Source organism: Gadus macrocephalus, chromosome 12 (genome assembly GCF_031168955.1).
Source record: "Gadus macrocephalus chromosome 12, ASM3116895v1".
Lineage (NCBI taxonomy): Eukaryota > Metazoa > Chordata > Actinopteri > Gadiformes > Gadidae > Gadus > Gadus macrocephalus.
The window spans coordinates 8,175,431-8,194,953 of record NC_082393.1 but is presented as its reverse complement, the minus strand read 5'-3'; the positions used below and the strand labels follow the sequence as shown (position 1 = coordinate 8,194,953).

General features: G+C 46.3%; 2 protein-coding genes across 5 annotated transcripts in view; one reads left to right on the top strand and one right to left on the bottom strand.

Moving 5' to 3' along the window:
• The window catches only part of ralgps2 (Ral GEF with PH domain and SH3 binding motif 2), a 74,208-nt gene that overhangs the window by 14,954 nt on the left and 39,731 nt on the right, over nt 1–19,523 (bottom strand). The gene's annotated exons all lie outside the window — the stretch shown is intronic.
• On the top strand, nt 2,910–19,494 carry angptl1a (angiopoietin-like 1a). Of its 2 annotated transcripts, none has more exons than XM_060067180.1 (6): nt 2,910–3,293; nt 11,768–12,018; nt 12,139–12,759; nt 16,684–16,877; nt 17,887–18,157; nt 18,432–19,494. In XM_060067180.1, the coding sequence occupies exons 2-6, from the start codon at nt 11,871–11,873 to the stop codon at nt 18,617–18,619; spliced, it is 1,422 nt and encodes a 473-aa protein (XP_059923163.1). In that variant the 5' UTR covers nt 2,910–3,293; nt 11,768–11,870; the 3' UTR covers nt 18,620–19,494. The 2 variants fall into 2 exon arrangements, with proteins under 2 accessions (XP_059923163.1, XP_059923164.1); XM_060067181.1 differs by lacking the exon at nt 2,910–3,293 and adding an exon at nt 8,078–8,741.

Genomic DNA, 19,523 nt, shown 5'->3' with positions numbered 1-19,523 from the left:
AACCACACCTACGGGTAATTAGGCTACTTCAGACCAACCCTTTTTAGATTTGTGCCGGGCGCAAGACTCATTTATGCGCCGGTAAAATAGCAACATCGTCATAGAACCGCCCACAAAGCTATTTGCGCTTGGCGATTCACACTTGCGTTTCAGACCGTTAAAATAGGGCCCAATGTGTGCAATTGAATTTGTTGTGCAAATTGTCATTCGTTTTGATGCTGTGCTGAAACCAATTCAGGACCCACAGTGTCTTGTTATGTCGACAGCTACATCGTTTCTCAAGAGAATTTCACAGCGCAGCCACCGCTGACGTTGACCGATCCCCCATAAGGGAGCCACCATATGGCAAATCATGAGGGTAAAAATAAAATGATAAAGAGTCTGATGATAAATATCAATGTCAAAAATGGCAGATAGTGATGTACAGCAGACATAAAATTCTTCTTCTTTTAAAATCCTTTCCACTTCTGAGACTTTATATTCAAGTGTGAGCCCAGACGCAGACATACAGCATAATGGCTCTCCCATCCCACAGGAATCTCCCTTGTCATCCTCCACCACAAACATATTAAAGTGCCTGTGTGATCGAGTCTTTCCACGACACGTCTTCAGCCAATTACCTCTGTTCAGAGAGCTTTCCATTGTGTATCACTCTATAGGTTCAATCCTATTCCATGTTTTGTCATAAGCACATCAGGTTCCAATTTGAAGATGGCGTGCCGATATACAATGCATCGCATGTAAGTATGAAAGCCATATTGGACATTTCCCACTACCTTGGATCAACCCTTAAGAATCAAGGGTATGGAAAAAGCACATTGAATAATTTCTATGGGCTGGTGTTATATTGCACTAATCTGCTGGATGACTTCTAGAGAAGGCTTTCTGCACACAGGGCAGGCTGAATAAGTCCAGAGCCCCTGCGTGGGAGATGTGTTACCACTAGGGGAACACAGGGCTGTTCCAGACCTCATGCGGAGAACCGGCCAGGGCTTGTGAGCACAAAAGGAAAACAAACAGGGATGTTAAGTTTAACACTGTGTTGTTTCAATCGGCCGTACATGCTTGGCTCCGACGTGACAGACCGTGTCGCTTGCACTTCTGGTGTACTGATCCAATGCAACGGTGGCGCCGTTTTCATTTTCGATGACTCAAGCAATGAATTCAACAGCCGCATTCATACAGCCGACGTTCCCAGCTAACTCACGCCCAGAAGTTAACAGTTTTTCTAAGTGACAGTGTGGCTTAGACAAAACTCCCTCACGTTGTTTGATAGTATTTTCATCTCTGTATAAATCGGACCAGTGTTCTCCGTCTATCTGCAGGCCTTGGAGCATAGCACGGATTCACAGTGTCTCATTACGTAAATATTAACATTAGAAGGCAAAGCCAGAAACAGCATCCCATCGCTCTGAATATAAAAGACATGAAGGACTATCTTACAATGATGGGGGGGGGGGGGGAGACAGACACAGAGCCAAAGGACTGTCGAGAGGGAAAGGTTTCTATAAACTCTCACAGAGAGACAAACAGAGAGACAGAGACAGAGAGACAGAGAGATCAGAAGAAGAGGAGGAAGTGGGAGGCTCAAACCACTGTGACTGCTCTTCTCACAGGATGTCAACGGATAATGGCAGTAGGTCATCCAGGACTACATCCTGCTCCGGAATATACATACAAGAAAGAAAGAAAGAAAGAAAGAAAGAAAGAAAGAAAGAAAGAAAGAAAGAAAGAAAGAAAGAAAGAAAGAAAGAAAGAAAGAAAGAAAGAAAGAAAGAAAGAAAGAAAGAAAGAAAGACAGCTTGTATACTGTATAATACTTGGCTCGTGCATACGGATCTACTAGCGCACGTGCGTGAAGAGCTCATCGAGAATCAATCTGGAGATTAGAGGGAGCACCGGGGATGTCTCCATGTGGGCTCCAGTGTCCTTGATTTTCCCCGTTGTGAAACAAACAGAGCCCCTTGTTGCCTTGGTTATACTCAAATATAAAAATACTAAAATGAGGATGCCGTGTTCCTTTTGATCCGGTGAACAACTTTCGCTGACTAAGTTTTACCCCTCTCTGACAAACGATAAACACAACAACGTGGGCCAAGAAGGAGGGAAGTGGAGAAGTTGAGGCGGCTACAGCAGGCTCCAGCTGGGGCAAAGAACTCTGAACTAACCCCCCCCCCGCCCCCTGCCGAGCCCACAAACCCCATCACGCAAATCACTTTTATCTGCAGCGCCGTTCGCCCTGCCCTCGCATATCCTGCGTTCGAAGTTGCCAGGAAGTTGTTCCAGAGGCCACATCGGCCTCACAATCAGCCTTCTCCTCAAATCAAAAAAACAAAAACAAAATAAGACGAGTGGGACGATAAGTGGTGGGTGAGGTTTGCTTTCTAGGGGCTTTGATCCAAAGAACACCGGTACTACGGGCTTTGATCAAAGGGACTCCGGGACTAGGGGCTATTTGATTTGTGGTGGTGGGGGGGGGGGGGGGGGGGGGGGGGGGGGGGGGGGGTCACGGGAGGTTGTAGCACATTTCCGCATCGGAACAAGCTAATATAAAGACTGTGTGTGTGTGAGCGCGCATTTCCTAGATCATTTCCCATTCTGCCTTTCTATTTTTAGAGAGACACACACACACACACACACACACACACACACACACACACACACACACACACACACACACACTTTCTTACAGCGGGATGGGAAACTCAAAGAGGCGGACCCTGCTTCCCCCCCCCCCCCCCCCCACACACCTCACCCATTACATCAGAGGTAGGCTGGGCAGACAAATAGGCAATATCAAACTCCCACTCCCTCCCCCCAACCCCTTCTCCTCCATCCACTACCTCCCACCCACCCACCAACCCTCCCTCCCTCCCATTCGTCTCCCCATCCTTTGTGCAAAAACTGAAGTCATCAGTAGTCTGAGCTCAGTCTGTTGAGTTGGCCCGCTCCTGAAGCCATGCCCCTGCCTCAGCCCCAGGCCAGCTGAGCCCAGAGAGAGATCCCATCGCTGGGAAGAGGGCCGCAAGCACTGCCTCAGAAGACACTAGGTGACCGGACAGGCTGCTCCCCCCCCTTCCCCCCCCCCACCCACCCACCCACCCACCCAACCCCCCCCCCCTCGGACCGAAGACAGCCCAGTGGGAAAGAGGAAGGAAAGCCGACTGAGCAACTGAGAAGGACAGAGCGATGAATCCCGAGTGCTATGACTTCGTGCACCGTCAATTCAAAACACACAAGTGAAACTCTTTTACTGCAAGGAAACACACGTCAGCCCTCTGGAAGTCACCAAGGTAAGCATTGGCATGCTCCAGAGGTATTTTCATTGTCTGCTTTGAGTTTGGTCTCGGTATGTCGGAGTCGGAAAGGACAAAGGGGTGTGTGTGTATGTGTGTGTGTGCGTGTGTGTGCTCCAGCAGCTGTGATTGCTCCAAAGGGTAAGCACGTTTCGTCACTTCAGACCGGCTGCAGACAGCAACATTAAGCTTATACATCTATTTTTAACAAACTTGCTGGGTGGATGATAAGTACTAATATAGCACAATTTGAATAATTTAAATTTAAACCCTAACCCTGTGAGACAAGTAGTCGTGTGCTATGAAGAAAGTTGAAAAAAGGTGCATGTAGGCAGTAGCCTGCTGATGTATAGGGTCATTTTGTTGCACTCTGTTCTGACAAAGTGCTGATGTTCAATAATCCCCAAAAAATAAAAATAAGGTAGGATAACGTTGAAAAGAATAAGAAAAACAAACATAAAAAACACAAGTTGAAAGTGACCGAGAGGAACAACAAAGAACAGCAGGGCAACATCAGAGCGTCCTGGGGACGAGCTGGAGGGAACCCAGGGAGATGAGACGGAGAGACGGCCCAAACGGAGCTAGCCTTGTTTATTTTCCAGGAGCTTTGGGTTTCTCAACGCGCCCTCCTGTGTCTGGACACTGAGGAGGTGATGGCGGTGACCTGGCCCGGTGGAACTATGACGCTACATCAATAACAGGAGCTTAATGGGGTGATGACACTCCTGGCAGGACACGGCGCTCCCGGTGATGCAGGCGTGGTCAGCCCGGCTTCGTGCCGACTAAAGCGCAACACATGTGCACACCGACACACAAACGCACATAAATCTGCATGTCGTGCACGCAGCGTTCCATGCATCTCCCCCCCGTTAAAAAAACAAGCCACTTTTCGTTCCTGTCCAGGGCTTATCAATAGTGGCTCAGGGGTAGCCAGGCCAGGAAATAAGAGGGCCATTCATAGGGTGCTGTTAAAACTAAAAAACAAACCTGGTCATTGTACTCCAACCACATCCTCCTATAGCAGAACACACAACCCCACCCCGCCCAGGGGTATCGCACAAGCAACCCCTGCCGGGCCAAGTACCGTGCGGATGGTACACACTTAAGGCACACACTCTGAAAGCTTGGCTGAGCTTTGGGATTGACGGTGAACCATTAGGTTCAAGTGGCCTTACAGTAGAAGCTGCGCTGCTGGGGAAGGGAGGCCGGGTGAACCGCTCCATCTCCCGTGAGTGAGCACATCTGCGGACGTCGTTGAAGGAAAAATGGACAGAGAGCATAAAAACAGACCCTGATACACAGACACGCCAACTTAAATCTCTCTCTGTCTTTTTCTCTCTCTCTCTCCCTTATTCACACACACACACGCACTTAAAAAGGCTAAACTTGAGGAAATTTGACAAAATTAGAGAGCAATAAAAGGCTGATAGAATGTATTGCAGCAATTATGCCATTTCCATGGAGCTAAATTGTTATTTAAATACCCTCATAACTCATCCCAGACAAAAAGGTGGAGCCGCTTTCGGAGAGCCTTTTGTAGAACATTCAGTGCTAGAATAGCGTGATCCTGAGCTTCACCTGAAACTTGCACGTGTGGAAGGAACGTTTTGGACGGAAGATTTAAAGCTTCATCACCCTCCGTTCATACACGAATCCAGGACTCTTCACCATTTACGTCATGAATTACAACCAAAACCCCTACTTGCTGTCGAACTTTATTTAACAGCTATGATGCATTACTGCACCAGTTTCACCAATGTTGCCATTTTCGGAAGTGTGAACCAGTTATTTGCCGTTAACCGCACTGACTGCCAATTACTTAAAAAAAAAGGCCATGCAGTGCTCAACTATTAACTAATTAGTCTGATGTGTGTCACTAATTGTAGGATCTTAACCATCTGATGGAAGCCGGCACGCCATGGTCCACAGACTTGTCATGTGTGACATTATCACAGAGGCCCCGTTTACAGGAGGGGTTGGAGTCCCTCTTCAAAAATCCCAAATTTAATACCATTGTGAGGTCGTGACGCAATGGGGGTTTCCTCTGTAGCGTATGCTGCGCTCAATCTAGATTGACGAGAGATAGGAGTCTAGACAGAATATCTCAAGAAAGCGTGGTCAAGTTACACGCTTAGCTTATACGTTATACGTCAACCAATGAAAAGCAACAAGGGGGAGGGGGTAGGAAGGAACCTCAAACTTTAATGTGGTAGTGCAAATCAAGCAGAGATTTCTGGTAGACTGCACAGATGTCTAAACAGGCTGAGAGGATTGTGAACGCGTTGTTCCATTTGTGTAAACACATTTGTATTTTGATCTGGATAAGTGTCTAGATTCAAAAAGGGTTGACGAATGTAGATATTAATCTTGCGTAAACAGGGGCTGAGACAATATGAAATACCAGCAGCTCTGCAAGGCAAAACTAATCCACTGATGATGAATGCCTTCAGACACGCACAAATATAATTTGAATTTGGATGTTTCCATCACACGAACAGGCATACAAGATAAACATTGACAGGCCTATACAGCCAAACCATGTCAGAGAGTGGTTTTCCATTGTTTTTGATGGTTAATTTTTATGATTCATGTGTTAGCACTGATGGAAGAACTCAGCATTTAATGAAGCTTGCTGTCTGAAAGAAAGAGACGATAAACAGCAGAAAACTGTAATGACTAAGGGGAAAGGAACTGGGAGGAAGTAGAAATCCTCTTGTTTACAGCCATACCGAGGCTCAATTAGAGTCTCCACTAATGAGAGTGTGGACACAGCCGAATGGACAGGTCAGCTGCAGGGTCAACACCACATTAGACCGTTGGGAGGGGGCGGGGGGGGAGCAGACAAACTGAAATAAATGAGCTCTTCCCTCCCTGGGCTAATATCAAGCATCTGTATCAGTGATAAATGTTTCAGTAAAAAGGTGAGCCTGGGTTACAAAAACATGCATGAGCAACGGCAGCTGCCTGTCCCACAGTTCATCTTGAACCTCGATATTGCACTTTGCACACTGAAAATAAACACAAGGGGCTTCTGTTCATCGATTACCCGGACGTCTTTGCCCAGTTAAACGGATTAAAGAAACAAAACAATGAGGCAGTAAATTGGGCGAATACTTCTTCAGTTGCTTTTGATGGACTTTGTTTTTTCAATGTCAAACTTGCCACTGTTAAAACATGGTATATGCACCCAGTACTGCCCCATATTCCTATCCACACACTTTACTTCAAAAGTGCCTCTTTGTTTGAGGTGGTAGTAGCGTGCGCACCATGCAGGTTGTGTTCAGGGTGAGGGGTGTTCGTAACAGCCTTGAATGATAGCACTGCAGTGTGTGTGAGAGAGCTCTACAGTTGTGGGCAGGGGCTAACAGGAGAGCGGTGAGAGAGAGATGAGGGCCCTTATCTGAAGTGTCTGACAGGGCAATAAAGAGGGCCCTTGTGTGAACTATTTCCGGTGCGAGTGCAGTGAACTGAATAATGGCGACGTGTAACTTGCCCTGTTTTTTTTATGTGTGCATAGGTGTAACGTGTGTCTGTGGGGCTCTCCCGCGCAGTGCGCATGGCTGAACCCTGCCGTATCCAAACAGAGGAAAATGGCCTACCTACGTTTCACAAAGGCCAATTGATTGCCGAAATATGGGTCAGCAAGACTGGAGTGGGGCTACGTTCTTATCCCCCACACTCTTAGCAACCCCCCACACACTCTTAGCAAACACACTCTTTCCCCCCCCCCCCCCCCCACAAGCAGACCTCCGACCTGCCCATCAGCCCACATGTTTAGAGTTTCACTGTTCTGGGACCAAAACAGATGGGGGGTCAGGGGCCTCTAGGGCCCGAGGGTTTGGGGGGGGTTCCGTGCTGTGCCCAGCCCAGAAAAGCATAATTCAGTAGCTTGGTACGCAAAAGGGACCCAGGAACCCCTTTAGGGTTCTATGATTTATGTCATCTGTCTGGGTTTGATCCAAGCCCAGGCCAGGGCTTCCTGAATGCTCACCACCTACTACAGGAAATGGTTCTTCCTTTCTCTGCGCTCTCGGTGGTTGTGTAGTTCTGAACAAAGGATCCAGTCCACATAACAGATGTAGTAAGTTGTTCTTTCTTGTCTTCTTTTATTATCTGCAGATTCACCTGAATCTCACTCAGTTTAGGGTGGGGTAAATATGGGTAAATATTACACAATGGTGAACATTATGAATGAGAAACATAATGGTTTGTCCGGTTCAAAATCCGATGGACAAGTTTCTGACTTCTTTTTTTATGACATTGCCTCTCTGTCAACAGTGTCAACAGAGATCCCCATTTTGTAAGAAAAGTACACCCACGTCCGAGCGGTCGTGAAACTCAGAACCGCTTGCAGAGCGTGGTTTGGCTTGCACGGGGCTACATGGACGGTGGATGAACGTTTTTTAAGCAAACGGGGGAAAGAAGCCGTCCAGCTGTGTTGACATGTAAATAGAGCACAGCAATTTACTGTTGCAGACGGCATTTCCCCATTGTCCTTCCTTCGTTTCTATCCACTCCTTCTGGACGTGTTGTGCATTTCGGGGCACGTTGGAAAGGCTGTGGGAAAGTCTGAGGGCCAGATGGAGGTCCTGGAAGCCGGATTGGAGGCAAAGAAATACGCTGGCTATAACTTCTTAAATATATTTCAGCCAAATCTGAAACGGCTCTGAGACGAGCCGTCCCAGCCGATACATCAGAAGCTGCGAATAATCACCTGGAAAATAGTCTGGCTATGAAGAGCAGGGGCTCGAATTTTTTTTTTTTAAATATGTCGGACGATGGCTGTTGTGAAACGTCTATGAGATGGTTGACTAAATATAAATTACATCTCAATTTAGAGCAATGCAGTTACAATTTTTTTTTATTCATTGTTTACCTAAACACTGATTATGTTGTTAGGCAGTCATGCCCATTTGCACTGTGTTTATCCACTAATCTAAACAGCAGCATTGTTGATTCTGCCCTAACGAGCTCTCAGGTTATGGCCCCACTCGCAGCTGCTGATAATAGCTATTATTACCAGCTGCTACGCATCTACAATGTAAGTGACCACTATATTAACCACATAGTTACCAAGCAACAACAACAACAAAAGCAAAGTTGGGGGAACTGGGGGAAGATGGAGAATGACAGTAAGGGTTTGTGCGAGTGAACTCAGAGCCAAGTCATTGGCAATGCGGATACACAGCCCTGTGTGTGTTTGCATGTGTGTGTGCGCCTTTGCATGAGCAAGTGCGTGAATGTGATTTGGACGGCGCTGTGCCTCTACAGTACTTGTTCCTCTACGTTATACCTGAAATTCACTTTCTCCTAAGCAAGCGGGTGTTCTCCCTTCGGGTCAAGAGCAGAGTCACATCTCCCCACTGTACAAGCTCTCCCCCAGCGCACGGGGAGAGGAGAGCAGCCTCTGAATCGAACCGGGAGTCGGGAGAACAGGGACAAAAGGTAGATAGAGCTGGATTGTGGGAGTGTGTAGATCTGCTGCGAGTCGATGCAGCATCTGTTCTGGGCTAGACAAGCACCTTGACAGCGCCTGGCCCCACCAACATTGCATTCATTATTTGAATTAAGAGCGGAAAATAGTGTTTCCCGTTCTGCAGGCTTTTCCCCCTAGGTTATTTGTGCGTCATCCGTTGATGGGAATGAGACACATCCTCCCGCCAGACCCAATGCGCCAGGCAACTGGGGATGGTGCAAAGTAGCAGGACAGGGGGGGAAATATATACGAGGAGCAGGATGGTGGCTTGAAGAAACAGGAAGACAGGGGGAGGAGGGTGTAAAAAGGAGCTACGTGTTACCAGAGATAATATGAAATAATAATGCATAGAAAAACTGACACGACTGCCAGAGGTAGAGCTAAGAAAAGCCCTGTAAAGAATGATTAAGTTTGTGGACCTGGTCCATCTATGGGAAAGGCAATGATCTCATTCCCAGAACACCAAACCAGGGAAGGTTTTTAAGGCCCAGTCCCACTTTCTCGTTCTAAAACTCTCTCTTCATCCATCCTTCGATCCATTCGAGATGCCTTATATCTGTTTCCCGGGGAGATATATGCTTTGATTCCACTGTTTGGCACACAAATCTTTCATGCTCGGTCTACTCTGTGGTCCGCATGTCCTGTTGACGGGGCCAAGTGCCGTTGTTTTGAACTCAATTGATCCGACAGAAGCTTAATCGTCAGGCTCTGATGCTAACAGGAAGTGGCAGTGTTACACGGCCCCGGCATAGTTCCTTCCCCGCCAGATATTGCAGAGGCGAGTGCACGCTTGTCCAAGTGCACAAGTGTCAAAGGGGAAAGATAGAGAGACCCGGTCCCTGCTCAGAAGATATCAGATCAAACCAGTTCTTCTTTAAAAACGCATTCTCGAAGAACACTGGAATGCCTCTCATGGGTTGTGGATGAAAGCAAGAGATGGGCCAAGGAATTAAGCTTGAAAGGAAAATCATTGCCAGAGCATAGCCATAACCAGACGGGCAGAGAGGGGAGAAATAGACGCATACATACACAAAGAAATTGATGTGTAAAAGAGATGGAAGATATTGGTAATGAAGGTTGAGTGGCAGTAGGTAGAGCAGACAAGGCTGACTGCTGAGTGAGTTGGCCACTTCTGAACCCAAGAATTGTGATGGAGTGGCTCTCAGAGGGAGAATAGAGGTGCTTATGGTGTTTCTCCAGTGGAATCACAGCTATGATGGCGAGGAACCTTCCCAGAACTAAGGCTGCACGGTGGGGAAGGCTTTAGCTTCTGCTTAATCCATTAGCATAAGCTCTCTGAGGTCGGAGAGGATGCACTACCTAGTTACACTGTCAGGGATGTGTACTGGTGGAAAAATACACGCGTGCGTCTCTCTTTCACTCACACACACACAGATGAATAATGTCTTGGGGCCTCCATGTGTACAGCTATTCAATCATACCTTTTGACGTACAGACCTAGACAAACACACACACAGCAGATCTGTGTATTTTTCCAGCATTGAGTCTAGTGACAGGAGTGGCAGTATTCCTGAGGAACCACAATGTTGTCATATGAATAGGCCCCAGTCTGAGGGAGGGCTAATGATGGCGTGATGTTAAGAGACTTCCACACTGCACTGTCCATGGAAAGGCTGTGTGTGTGTGTGTCTGTCTGTGTCTGTCGGTGTGTGTGTCTGTGTGTCGGTGTGTGTGTCTGTCTGTGTGTGTGTCTGTGTGTCGGTGTGTGTGTGTCTGTGTGTGTGTCTGTCTGTCTGTCTGTCTGTCTGTGTTTGTGTCTGTCTGTGTTTGTGCGTGTCTGTGTTTGTGTGTGTGTGTCTGTCTGTCTGTCTGTCTGTCTGTCTTTCTGTGTCTGTCTGTCTGCGTCTGTCTGTGTGTGTGTCTGTGTGTGTGTGTCTGTGTGTGTGTGTGTGTGTGTGTGTGTGTGTGTGTGTCTGTGTGTCTGTGTGTGTGTGTCTGTGTCTGTCTGTCTGTCTGTCTGTCTCTGTCTTTCTGCGTCTGTCTGTGTGTGTGTGTCTGTGTGTGTGTGTCTGTGTGTGTGTGTGTGTGTGTGTCTGTGTGTCTGTGTGTGTGTGTCTGTGTGTGTGTGTCTGTGTGTGTGTCTGTGTGTGTGTGTAAGCTGGTTTTGGCGGTGATCAGACAGAACATTGTGGGCAGCAGGGGAACATAGTCGGTCCTTTAATTTGAATGTTTTGGCCACAATTCATCCCTTCGAGGAAGAAAACACATTATTTATTCTGTTGGGTCTGTGTGCGTTTTCAAATATAATGTTCAACCTTGCTTTAGTCCACCATATTACACCTCTGCTGTTTGCGGGTCATGGTGGAGTCACGCTGCATAGTAGATGATATGTTTAGTAAACCTGCCTGACAGGAGTACCTGCAGCCGTTAACCCATGAGGCGTCGGGATGGAAGTGGAAAGTCAGCGAGACCAGCTGTAGGGGCGGTCAGGGATGTCTTTCTACTCCCATCACTTCGATAAAAGTAGAGCGCTTCACTTTCACGACATGGAGGAATCAATCCAAATTTAAGAAAATAAATAGAGGAGGATGGCCTTAAAGCCGGCGAGGAATTGTTTTCATTTCAAAGACGCATACCAAAGATAAAGCGATGCCAGAAGCCCTGGATGGAGAGGGCTTGTAGGAGTTTAGTGCTCTGTGCTATTTCCTTCCCACTGCTCCGCATACACAACGACTTACAACAGTTTTCAGACAGGGGGTCTAATTCAAACAAGCTAAATGGGCTACAATAGCTTACTGTCCCTATTCCAAACAATGCCGTCATCAACAGTGCATTTTGTGTATTCGATCCTTGATCATTTAAATTATATTGCACAACAGTTAATTGTTACCTTTGTGGATATATATATATCGTATATACACACACAGACACACACACACTTACAAATGAGTATGTCTGCTCAGTGTAAAATCGTTGTGACCAATTCAAATTCAAACAAAGCTAATTGTTTGCGTGGTCTGTGGTGTGCATACAGGGAGGTCCAGAGGAAACCACATCAACCTTTCCCATCCATTCGTCTGTCCATTCATTCCCCCCATCATCAGTCAAGCCAGCTAGCGGAGTTTGTACCAGCAGCCATGCAGGTGATGTGGAGCCTCTATGCCCTGCTATGCCTCTGCCTCTGGGGGCAGTGCTCTTGTCGTGGCCGCAGGACCAAGCGAGCCACAGAGGACGATGCCAAAAAGTGTTCCTACACCTTCATGGTGCCTGAGCAGAAGATTACAGGTCAGACTACTTCTTTAACTTTCAATGAATAGCCTGTAGCTTAAAAAGGCTTGATTGCTTTAAAATGACGATCCATGTCAATGCTAATAGTTATAACCTATGAACCAATACTGCACCCAGGCCCCATCTGTGCCAGCGCCACGGGCCCGGAAATGGACAAAGAGAGGGTGACCCGCATGGACATGTCGGACGTGCGGGAGGTGCTGCACAAGCAGCGGAGCGAGATCGAGACCCTGCAGCTGGTGGTGGACGTGGATGGCAACCTGGTGAACGAGATGAAGCTGTTGCGGAAGGAGAGCAGGAACATGAACTCCAGGGTGACGCAGCTTTACATGCAGCTGCTGCATGAGATCATCCGGAAGAGGGATAATTCCTTGGAGCTGGCCCAGCTGGAAAACCGCGTCCTCAACGTGACCTCAGAGATGCTGCGCTTGGCCTCCAGGTACAAGGACCTGGAGGCCCGCTTCGCCACCATGGCGGGCGTGGTCAACAACCAGTCGCTGCTGATCACCGCCCTGGAGGAGCAGTGCCTCAGTACCCTGGGCCGCGGAGAGCTTCCCGCTTCACCGCCGCTGGTGCAGGTGGTGCCGGAGAACTTGCCTGTCAACAGTCGAGTCACCAACGAGATCCACAGGCACACCAACAACCGGGCTTTTCCTCGGGGATCGCGTATGGAGGCCCCGACCGCCAGCCCGTATGGGATCGACCCACCGCCTCCACAGGGGACACTCAGCTCGGATGGTATGTATATATAAACGCATGGTGGATGGGGGTGTCAAGATTCAGGGCGAACTTGACAAAAGATCCCAATTTGCAGTTGTATGTTAACTGGAATATATAGACCATTGACCTAAATGACTGCAATCGCAAATTACATTTATTGTGTGGCCTGGTAACACTTTACACCAGTTGTCATGCCAAGAAAGCAGTGCAATCATACGTTACTCTGACTCCCTAATAGACAGCTGTACTGGCTGCACTTCAATGAAATATGGAGTGAGTTGGTGCAATGCAATTCGCAATTGACTGTGGGATCCTTTTCTTATGTATGCGTTATGTATTTTTGAGGGGGATTTAAGGACGAGCTATAAATTGTTCTTGCTCAGAAAACAGGATTTCTTGGCAGGGCTATTCGTGCAGTAGGCAAAAATACTGGAAATAATCACCAGAATTAATAGATTTTTGTCCAAATTAGCAATCTGTGCTGTCCATTCAACTTTTTTTAAATAGACATTTAATTTTTGTTCAAACAAGCATTCAATGGGATTGCAATGATTGCCAGGTTTCCCTATTTGTTGTTCATTTTAGCTTTGTTCCTTTCAGCCAATGGCACAGAGCATCAAGGCAGACTTTGGGTGCATAGGTCCTGGTTGACATCACAGGCTCAATGTTTTTATTAATTCTATGCTATAAACTACCAGAATATAAATGCTGAAAAGAATACACTGAGGATAACACCTAGACAAAAACAATAGCTCACTGATAAGCTCCTCTAAGTTGACAGAGCCTCGAGACTCTGAGGCAGGCTGGCTCAACCGGCCATGAACCCAGGAAAACGTTCAATTAGACACCGGAGTCAGACGTTTTCCTGCACAAAGGCCATGTTAAACAATGTAGTGTTGCTCGAAAAGAAAACGTCAAAGTATTTATCGTATGACCGCAGTTTATTCCACGGAAGGTTGGGTCCGTTACAGCAACAGATGGCTCAGAGGATTAGATCACTCACACTCACCGAGTCAGACATATGCTCCTAATGGTAATTTACATGTCATAATAACCATCATTTAACAATTGCAATCATTTTCTATTTTACACAATTCCCATAATGTTTAGAAAAAAACTCGTGGCTCCTATTAAATGTTACAATTATTTTAAGCTTGATTACCATCCCTACAAAATACAGCCAACATTTAGCCCACAGTTCATTTAAGTGTCTCTTCTGACTAATAAACAAAAGAAGCAGCCACACCAAGGCCAGCTCCTGGCACTGTGCCCAGTGGACAGACCCACTGCAGCACTGTGTGTTTGAACGCCAGTTCTAGAGAGCTTGGACCGCAGCGCTTAAACCTCCTTCAAGGTACAGGGCCCTGACTTCCTGCACTCATTCCGACATAACTACCCCTGAACTCGAAACGCTGTTAACGCGGCACAGGCCCGCTGAGATACCATCCATGATGGAAAATAGGGCCGGAGGGGAGGGACTGAAGGAAAAAAAAGAAGAGTGAAGTTAGGAGGGAAAATGGCTGGGACTTCACTTAATGTGGACAAGAAGGACTCTGTACTAAATGCGTATTTCTACGTGGATGTATTATATAACTGTCCTCCCTACCACAGAGCTTTGACTTCAGATCAGTACTGCTGCTCTTTAGTCTTGCAAGGTCAGATGTGACTCTTCCACTTTGTTGCGAGATTAACTGTCTGTAAACCAGTTACACTAAATCTGTTTCTGGCTCAGTGATTAGTTTCACACTTTCCCCCAGACTTTTCTTACCCTCATTGTCCCTGGTTTAACCTTGAAGGGTAAAAATAAAAAAGTGAACAAGTAACATAGAAGTTAAATGAAACAACCCATTAAGACATTGCTGCACAAAATGTATGCTCGGCCAGCAGGATATGGTGGAAGATTAAGTTAACCGAGCCTGTCCAACCACATGGAAGTTGATGGTATGTCTCCATTAGTTTATATCATGAGACTGGCTGATTGCATTAACTACATTTGTAGGTATTGGAGGTGGATGTCTATCACAAGACCTTGATAAAAAGTGTACCAGATTCTTGAAGCAATCCTTGGCCAAGAGATGAGAAGCAAGCTCAAAACAGACTATTCCACTAGCAGCTTCTAACAATGGCTGCTGATCAAGCCTTTGTGCAGCAGTATGTTAACCAAATATTGCTACAACAGCAAATATCCAGCAACAATCAGATTGAAATAGTCTACATTCATTCATCATAAAACAGTCAAATATTTGTGCCTCCTTAATCTACGCTCCTTGTTGAAAAGCCGTCTATGTTCGTGTTCACTCTGCTGTTATTGGAAATATCCATTCATGACACCAGGTTATGATCATAGCCAGGTTTTTATGGTTCAAACGAAGACACACTACCACAGAGTCAAGAGAAAAATCACTATAAGCAGGGGATGGATCCGAGTGCCTGAGACGTTCACCTTATGGAAGTCATCCATCAGCGGGCCTTGGACAACGGGCGGGCAAACTCTGCCCCTCAATCACTTAAAATGATAAGAGCCCAGCTCAGTAGTTTCCTTTGCTAATATAACTCAATCACAATTACTTGGCACCGGTCCCTGGCCCTTTTCCCACCTCACTCCTGCGAAGTGTGGGAGACAAAGTAGGAATTCAAAACCCTGTGTCTCGGTGATCGCCAAAGGTTCTTTCCTGTGTAGGACTTCTTCCTGAAAAGTACGCAGTGCGAAAAACCACAGATTGGTCTAACGGAGCCTTATTCAAACCACACGGGTGTACGCGTCTGCAATTATACCAACCTCAATCTCTGACCGCCATGTTTGGACAGTCTGGCATTACATGAATGGAAGTGTGGGAGGGCATTGACAAAGAGAGAGAGCGACGGGGGACCCCCGTACCCGGGATCAAATGCTGGTCCGATGGAGATATATTGTTACCACATAAATACACGGCTTGTGTTAACAGGGTTTTTAGCTATCTGTAACGAGCTCAATAGTGGTCCCTGTTTGTTCCCATACTGAGCTAAGGGAAATCATCTTCCCTGGTCCTCCGGACCCTGGAGGCCCGCCCGCACAATGCTTGTCTTCATCCTGGTTCAACACATCATTCATACCAGGACGAGAAGGGAAAACTTGGTGTTTTTGTGTCAGGCAGCTTCGGACCAGGATGCAGCACTAACTCTGTACTTTGTGTACAGGAAAAGAAAGTAGCAGAATCCATATTCATGCAAAAAAGCTGCATACTAATAATGTTTTCATTACTTATACAGACACTGGATTTCGGTTTTTCTCTTTTAGCGCTAAATCCCTCCAAAAACAAAAGCCTGTTTTATTATTTTATTCCGTCTGTTCACCGTCTGAGAGTAGTGTTGATGACTTTAGCAGAACCACTGAAAGAGGAGAGGTATTATTCGGCTCTAGATTCTCTTATAAATATATAGCGACAGTGTCTACCCTAGTCACCGTTATGACATGACTACAGCGACATGTGGAAAGGAATTGGGATAGTTATTTTTTATGACTTTGACCAGGTCATGTTACTGTCGGTCCAGCACTGGCCTCTCTCGCTCACTCACCTTATTTATATTAAGAGGCAAAAGAAAGCTGAACATACTAGCATGCACATCTGTTTTACATCTTCTGTTTGAATTGGATTCCCACATTTCCCAAACAACTTGCTAAAATGTCATTCACATGGGTTGTTGTGTACATGATCAAAACAACCAAATGTGGCACCATCAAAATGAAGTCTAAAAATAACAACCATTTCTGTTCATAAGAACCAGCAGACACGTTGTCGTACCATCTAAATATAACTCAGCGCCTATATACTATCCATCACGCGAACAGTGTCTATAAATCAAGAAGCACCCTTGACTTCGATACTTGTGATATCAAAGAGCGACTTGAATTATGATTCCCTTCCCTCTCTCCTGTCCAAAAACGCTACATCCTACCCCAAGGTCCTTATAAGGACTGCTTCCAGGTACGCCAGGCGGGCCACAGCATTAGTGGGATGTATCTGCTGAAGCTTGACGGCAGTGAACGCCTGGTCCAGGCCTGGTGCGAGCACGGCCTGGACAACGGGGGATGGACAGTGTTGCACCGGAGGAGAGACGGCTCCGTCAACTTCTTCAGAAACTGGGAGAATTACAAGGTGGGATGTTCACGCAAAGTTGCAAAACACACACACACACACACACACACACACACACACACACACACACACACACACACACACACACACACACACACACACACACACACACACACACACACACACACACACACACACACACACACACACACACACCCCTTGACAGTTGCTGTGCTTAATGGGGAAATATAATAACCCACCCAGACAGACACTTCAAACGTGCCAGTGTTTCCACCATCATAATAACAACCTTCAGCGATGGAGCGCTGTGACTGGAGCTCTGCCCATCTCATTAGTAGCGAATTTTTTATAATAATAATAATAATATATATATACATTTAATTTAGAGGCGCCTTTCAAGACACCCAAGGTCACCTTACAGAGCATATAGTCATCATTCAAAACTATGTAAAACAGACTAGGAATAAAAGGAAAACAGATGTGTTGGTAGTTATGTGGCCAATAGAATACAAACACTGTTAGTGCAAGAGGCTGGACAATAAATCTGATTTTAAAAACTGTACATTTTGTGGGACCTTGCGGGCCGACAAGGAAGCCGTGGTCTTCCCCACTCCTCCGTCCCTCTGTAGGAAACATCCCTCTTTACTTCCTCCCTGTAGGTTTTTAACAACCAGGCAGATGTCACACAGGATCTAGTAGAATAGGCCAAAGGGGGACTGAGGAAAACAGCTGTTTTGTTTGCAGAAGGATAAAATGGCTCGTCTGGCTCTTAAATGTATACATTACTCTCAAAATGTTCTTCTTGATTTTGAATAAAACCCCCAAGTACTATACATGAGTCATGTATTAAAAGGTAGTTCTGAATAAACCACACTAGACATAATTGTCGGGTAACAACCATCTGCCTTTCACTTAGAAATGCAATTTATGTACAATTTGATATTCATGTGCATGTGTTAGATCATTATTTATGTGTGTGAACAGGGAAAGAAGTTAAAGGCTTGTTTTCAACCAAGTTTTTTTTACTATGCACGTGTCCCCTTTGCAGAAAGGCTTCGGGAACATAGATAGCGAGCACTGGCTGGGTCTGGACAACATCTACCACCTGGGGAAACAGGGCGACTACAAGCTGCTGGTGGAGCTGGAGGACTGGACGGGCAAGAAGGTGTACGCCGAGTACAGCAGCTTCAGCCTGGAGTCTGAGAGCGAGGGCTACCGCCTGAGGCTGGGCACCTATCAGGGCAACGCCGGGGACTCCCTCACCAGCAACAACGGCAAACAATTCACCACTTTGGATCGGGACAAGGACGCATTCTCAGGTAGGAAGACGTGCCGTGCCGTTCGGAAGCCTTGATGCTGGCAAACATTTCCACTCGGGTCAAGACGTGTGATTTGTTTATATGACCTTTGAGTTTCAAATGAGCTTTAGAGGCCCATGATGTCAGGGCTATCAGCCCCAAGTCTGATCTGACCAGATCTGATCCAGGATCAGAAACAAGTGGATCAGAAACCAGAGTGTACCGGCAGTAGTTGTGTGCTGCATCGGTCTCCTCTTTATTAACCGGTCACCTCTGTATCTCTTATTTCCTTTAGGTAACTGTGCCCACTTCCATAAGGGCGGGTGGTGGTACAACGCCTGTGGTCAAACCAATCTGAACGGGGTATGGTACAGCGGCGGTATTTACCGCAGCAAGCACCAAGATGGAATATTTTGGGCAGAGTACAACGGGGGGTCCTACTCACTCAAGACTGTCCGCATGATGATCCGACCCATTGACTAAGTCTCAGGATGATGGCCCCTTTTATGCCTTTGACCTTTTTTTTTTTTTTTTACCAAGAATAGGAAGGCAAAAAGGCAGTACTTCGATGGCCGGACATTATGAACTCCCACACACACACACGCGAGTGCGGTGGCAAACTGTCTTTCGGATGGCGCTCCGAGAGGTTGCCATCCATGGGACCTTCCAGTATTCCTCCCAGGTGCCATTTTCTACCCACTAATGTTAAAATGTAACGTGCATTTGGGGGTAGTAAGCAATAGTAGAAAACAATATCAATTTAATTATTCTATTCTGTGTAGCCAGTTGAAATGTTATGTTGGACAATCAAAAGAGACAGGCCTACACGTGCAGTCTGGTGCTTTAAATACTACTGGTCGGAGAGTTTGGATTTGTCCGTTGGGCTTTCCCACTATTACGACCAGGAAATGAACTCCTGGAACAATCTGCGTGTCGATTTTGTGGGTACAGCTGAGCTGGCTTAAGTATGTAAATATCTTTGGCATTATTTTCATGAGGTAATTTAAGAGGTGCTCAGGCCTAATATTTCCATTGGTCTCCAAGTAACCGTTCCCTTCTGTTATTTATCAGTGTATTTATATTGATTATAGTCAATCCAATGCAACTTGTTTTAAAAAGGTGATGAGTGCGTTTAACAATCAACAACTTTAAGCGCCCAAGTAACTTACCAATAGGCATTAAATCACACCCAAAATAATATGTGGTGTAGTCTACAGTTACATTTTACAAGGCTCGAATTGCTTCCTTCAAACTGGCTTCCAGTTTCAACATCTCATCAACACGTTGTTGTATCTCATGCTCATCATGGAAGATGAGCCTGCATATGAGCCCTGTTCTAATAAATGAGTCCTACAATACTTTTTTTATTATTTCTGTGGAATAACAC